Source organism: Stegodyphus dumicola, chromosome 3 (assembly GCF_044657685.1).
Source record: "Stegodyphus dumicola isolate Sdum_Otavi_A_Nest chromosome 3, ASM4465768v1".
Taxonomy (NCBI): Eukaryota; Metazoa; Arthropoda; class Arachnida; order Araneae; family Eresidae; genus Stegodyphus; species Stegodyphus dumicola.
The window spans coordinates 55,771,025-55,777,024 of NC_140770.1; the positions used below are offsets into that span (position 1 = coordinate 55,771,025).

The following is a 6,000-nucleotide window of genomic DNA, read 5'->3' on the forward strand; positions in this document are numbered from 1 at the left end:
TTTCATTAGCTGGCACACTCCACAGTCCCATTTTGATTCGTTACTACAAAAACAAACGTGTGCAATGCAAAAAGAAATATTAATCAGAAAAATAATCATTGAATTTCTCAAGAACTCAAGGGCTGAAAGGGTGATCTTGATCAACATCAATATGCCAATTAATGTATTTTTCTTGGCTACAGTGCAGCTCCATAGACAGCAAGTGTTTGAAACTGACATATTGGAATCTCAGTTAATTGAGAGAAAAATTGCATTTATGGCACACCTCCTTCTTTTGTTGATATTCTCCATTCCTTGATTTTGTACTGAGGCAACTTTTTATTATTGTATTTTAACCTATTTATTTGTTTTATTTTATGGTGGTATGGATATCAGATCATTCCATAGATTGATGTCCACATTTTGGACTTTGAAGTATACAGCATTTGCGAAAGCCATGACCTAGTTTCAATTTTTATTCAGTAACAAAAATCACAGTTTTCTTTGTGAATTTTAGCATTAACTTACAGAAAACAAATACTTGGCATTTTATCCATTACAAAAATAAATCAAGCTATCATGCATGCAATGCTTTCACAGAATCGCAAATGAATTAAACTGCATTTATGCCAAAAATACACAAACTTTTTTATTATTATTTTCAATGGCTAGGCAAAAAGTTATAAAGAACTAAAATCTTACAAACAATAGAACAAAGAACAAAAAGACCGAAGCCATTGCCTAGGAATGCTCTTGCCTCCCAATATCTCGACTTCTTTGTAAGACCATGAAGAGACCATATCGAAGCAGGTGGTCCCTGTCCACTTCTTCTCCAGAAATACAAAGTGGACAAACAGGATCGCTTGAAATACCTATGCGATGCAGGCAAGTCAATCATGTCCTGTAGACAGAAGGAAAAACCACAACTGCATTGCATCTTGGACTACTAGGAATAAGAGAAGTTATCATTCTCCAACTTCTTAATTCTGTACGAGTCTGAAGATCTCATGAGAAATTAAACGTAAATAAACTTTTTGAAAACAGTTTAATCCTCCAATAAGAAATGGCTATATTAGGATGCTGTAGTAAGCTGGCACCTCTTTTTGCAAGTAAGGCCGCTTGTTCATTGCCCCAAAGGCCACAATAGCCAGGCACTCATTGGAAAACAATTTATTTCCCCTTTAAAGTGCAAGTTCTCAGGAAAATACTCAAACATTCATAAAATTTTACAAATTCTGTTTTCATGTATCCAAAATTTGCAAGATCAACATATCTACAATACAATTTAAAACTATGTTCGCAAGATTAAGGATTATGGTTTCATGTACAAGAGATTAACATATCTAAAATACAATTCAATATGTATAACAAGATCAACACTTAAAAAAAAAAAAAAAAAAAAAAAAAATTCCACAAGAAATTAGTTCACATATTTTCATTTCACCAATGATAATTTCAGTTTGGCTAGACTGGAGATTACGGTCCAGTCGCCAAGTTAAGGCTTAACTTGGCGACTTAATCGTTGCTTTCCGATCATTTATTGCTTATTACAATTTCTTAAATTTCATGATAAAATGCTTTACTCCCTTTTGCTACTGTCTTAAAAATGATATATGATATTATGAAAACTTTTAATATTGTTGATCCTAAAAATACATAGTTATTAACTTTCAAATACTTTGGGTAAAGTGCAGAATCGCCCACTTATTTATTTGGCGCTTTTTACAAAAGTAAGAAGAATTGGATTTTTGTCAATTTTCTTTGTCTTTTTAAGTGAAAATAGGTCGATGTGTACATGGATACTGAGTATGTGCAGCAATTCTTAAAAACGCACCAAGTAGTGAGTGATTCTGCACTTTCCCCGTTTTTCTTGAAGTCCTGTTTTAGATATTTTTGCATGTTTACATGATCTATTTTTTTCATGTTTACAGAATTAATTCAAATTCGCAACCCTCTAATATGGCGATATGATAAGTTAGCAATTTTCTGAAATGTTCGAAAACAACTGATTTGGCGACTTGGCAATTTTTCGAAAATGCGCCAAACTGGACCATAATATCCAGTTTTACCTTTAGTTTTGACACTATTTTATTTCTCAATTAATTCTAAAAAATAGTGCGCATAAAATACCCATAAATTTTTAATTATAAAAATGAAAGGGGAGAAAGTGCAGAATTGCCCACTGCTTGGGGCATTTTTAAGAATTGCACATACTCGGTATCCACGTACACATCGACCTATTTTCACTTAAAAAAACATCGGTTGATCTTTACAATATGGTAACTGGTAGTTTGGCGACATTTTGGAGGCGATAAAGGTTACTACCTGGGACTTTGGTACTCAGTTCCGATTACGCATTATTTTGCGTGAGGGAAATGAGAGATCATGGGATATGTCGTGATATTAATGGACGAATTACGGTTCTTTAAACGGAAAAGGGGGGAAATCGGGAAAAAATGTGGAAATTTTGTATTTAGCTTTATTCTGTGTTGTGTGAAACAGTGTTGTTTAATTTTTGGATCCCACGGCCCTAACTAAAGTAAATTCGAAATGGGTATTTAGGCATTGTGATAAAGAGAAGTTTGCTTTTTATTTAGCGGAGGAAGTATGGAGGAAAAATTCGCAGAAAAAAATCTTTCAATAATTTTATTGAATGAATTAGAAAAGTGTATCCGCCACGTAATCAAGATTCTGAAGAAGATTAGGTAAGTTAGTATTTTTAATTATTTGAGGATATTATTTTTATGCATTGTTCTAAATGTAAGGTGGAAAGGAATTTGGTATTATTGGGAAAATTGTTATTAGCAATGATTTAGTTTAAAGTAATTAGGATTGTAAGGTAATTTTTATTAATTTAATGTATGTGCTCATTTATATTTTAAGTAGTGTTTTTGAATTTAATTATATTTTAATGAAATGATAGTTATTTTGTGAATTTTATGTTTGTAGGAATTTGGTATACATTTTAGTTGAAGTAAACGTGCATGGAAATAATTTAAATATTTGATACTAAGCATTTGTAATGCTTGTGGTATGAATTCGTTGGTGACATGTATAATGTAATAGATGATTTAGAGGTAAAAGTTTTTGGATATTTTATTTATTTTATATGTGGAAATGTTCATATTTGTAAAGGGTAAATACTTTTTCGCGATCAGGTAATTTCATATATGTTCTTTTTACCGGGTTTAAAGATTGAGAAAATTGTCATGTATTTTCGTGAAATTTTTCTAATTTATGAGAAAAAAGCAGTGTACATGGATATAGTGAAGAGTGTGCGCGATGCCATTTTTGTGCAATTCTGGGATTTTTTTTAAGTAAAAATAAGTCGGTGTGTACATGGTTTATGTGTATGTGTTATTTTGAAAAACGCGTAAGGAGTATGGTATTGTGCACTTTTTCCCAATTTTGCAGTGAATATTTGTCATGATTAAGCAGTTTTGTTTGATAAAATTTCTAGCATAAGTGTAATTCGGCTAGTAGATTGTTGGAAGAAGTGTTCAGTAGATAAAAAGAAAAGAAACATGTCTTTACTTCGTGAAGACAAAATGGCGGCGGGGAAAAAAAAATAGAGGGTTGCTGTAGGAGAGTTGGTTGCCAAATTTTCGCCAAAAAATCGCCAAGTTACCATAATGTAAAGATCAACCAAAACATCCCAGAATTGCACAAAAACGGCATTGCACACTCCCTTGATTTTATCCATGTATACATCGACATATTTTCACTTGAAAAGTCAAAGAAAATTGACAAAAATCCAATTTTTCTTGCTCTTGTAAAAGCGCCAAACAAACGCCAAATAAGTGGTCTATTTTGCACTTTAGTTGATGAATCAAAAGACTAAATTATAATTATTATGTTTCTAGTTCCAGTACATTAGTTTAGCCTAGAAATTGGATAGAGTTTTTACTAAAGGTTTTTCACTTTGAGAAGTCTTAATTTTTAATGTTCTAAAATAAAACTAAAAACATGCACAGAAATATTTTCTGAGTGTTATGTTCCCACTTACTATTTTTTTACATTTTAAAAATCTAATTTCATTGTATTAAAAGTAAGAGTTTTCTTTAAATTACTAATTTATTAAATTTTAAAGTTATGTGCTCAAAAGTTTTATTTTAAAAGTTTTATTTCTTTCATTAAAGATTCATTGCAATGAGATTATAAAATAAATTCAATATACATGAAATACCTTCCAAGTACTTAAAATATCAAGCACCTTATAATTACTTAAACCGTGGTTACCAGTATCTAGATTTTCAGGGATATAGTCAGGTTGCGGATGAGGCACATTGGAATCAGTCATTAGAAGGCCTTGAGATCCGTATAGGTTTGGCTTGCTTAAGCGAGATCGGCCTTCTTCATCAATAGGTAACAGTTCTACTCTCGACGACATTTAAAAGCAATCTAACACTTTTTCCTTCCGCTTGTTCGTTCTCGCTTATAAGAAAACAACAAATATTAATAAAAGATGAGAAGTTCTACTTCTTCCTCTAACTGTATGAAGAAACCCTTTGAAATGGCTGGAAGATAACCTGAAATGTAAGTAAAAGATTTTATTTAGAGCTTATTGAATTAAGCAAGCTAAAAGATAGTACGAAAATAAATCAATTAGAAGCCAGTTTACGAAGCATTTATTTACCATAAAATTTCAGAAAATTTATTAGTTTTCATTTGTATTTTATTCTTTGGAGTCGAAGATAAGGAAAATATGGCTGATGTCAAGGTTCTTTAATATACTAAGGTTAGGCCAGGAACGGAAAAAGCGTGCCATTGGTTGCTGGTAGTGACGTCACCCGGGAGACAAGACGCATCGGCCGACGCGTCTGCTACATGATTTTGGTAATGGAAAAAATGTAAACTAAAGCAAAATGATCATTTTATATGTGGTAGATACACCGGAAATACCGGGTATATACTTTCCGATTAAGTATTTTGTTAAAGAAAATGTTTATTTTATGCACAGAATTCGTACGAATGCTGAAAATAATTGTAAACATTAAATTCTTTTCGTAAAGGAAAGCATTAGAAAATGAAAAACGATATTTAAGTTAATTAAGGGAAATAAATATTGTAAAACAAGGTATTTTTCAATATTTTTTCGTAGTATTGTTTGCACTAAATAAATCTTGTTGAACAGAACACATGATGGCATAACTGCTAAGACCATGGTAAAAACATAATCAAAAAGTATTATTCTATTTATTTTCATTGCTCATGCACTTTTTTTTTATAATACAAATGAACTTTGACATTCCATGAGAAATATATGATCGTGATTTCAGTTTAAATTACATATCTCAAGCAAAAATATATATAAAAAGATTTGACTTAACAAATTCATATTTAAATACTATAAAATTCTACAAATTTCTTAATATCCGTCATTATACTTTTAAATAGTATACTCATCTCATTCTTTTTAAAGTGAAAAGTCACTTCATACTGATTCACTTCAGATTTTAGCAGAAGTGCGTATATTTTCACTATAATCTAAAAGTACTTTTATAATCCCTTACACTCAACAAGATTTCTATATAACATTTATCCTGACGTGATTATTTGCTATAGTAAATAATCTTCGATATTGGCATCCTATTCTTCCTTCCATACATTAAAAATGGAACAATTAAAATACATTTTCTTACACATATACGCACAATTATAATAATAATAAACTTGCCCTACATCTTAGTTTCGGCCCACCAGCGGCCGAGCGGTAAAGTCGCTGAACACTGGTAGTTCGGTCCGAATCCCGCGAACGGGCTGGCTGCATGGGTGTTTTCGTGGTTTTCCTCATGTGTAACGTGTATACGAGCCAGTTTCCCTGAGAAAGTCCTCCACGAAGGCATCACAACGCAGATAGCCCTAGTGGGCTTTGCCATAATTAAATGCACCACCACATCTTAATTTCAATTCAGCCTGTACATAAATTAAATATTTTTAATTACTAATGTATTTTTATCAGGTTGTTTCTTAAAATACTTTTGTTATACTCGAAATATGCGTTCAATATTGAAGTATTTT

The 6,000-nt window shown here is 31.6% G+C and overlaps 1 protein-coding gene across 2 annotated transcripts in view; it reads right to left on the reverse strand.

Moving 5' to 3' along the window:
• The window catches only part of LOC118187258 (mitochondrial outer membrane protein SLC25A46-like), a 42,359-nt gene extending 37,600 nt beyond the window's left edge, over positions 1–4,759 (reverse strand). Inside the window, exons 1-2 of one of the 2 annotated variants that reach the window (XM_085812903.1) lie at positions 4,616–4,759; positions 4,204–4,508 (exon numbers count right to left, since the gene is read on the reverse strand). In XM_085812903.1, coding sequence (XP_085669029.1) covers positions 4,204–4,369 — 166 coding nt within the window. In that variant the 5' untranslated portion in view covers positions 4,370–4,508; positions 4,616–4,759. The remainder of the gene's footprint in view (positions 1–4,203; positions 4,509–4,615) is intronic. The other variant, XM_035357441.2, reaches the window with a different exon arrangement.
• Between the last annotated feature and the right edge of the window lie 1,241 nt (positions 4,760–6,000).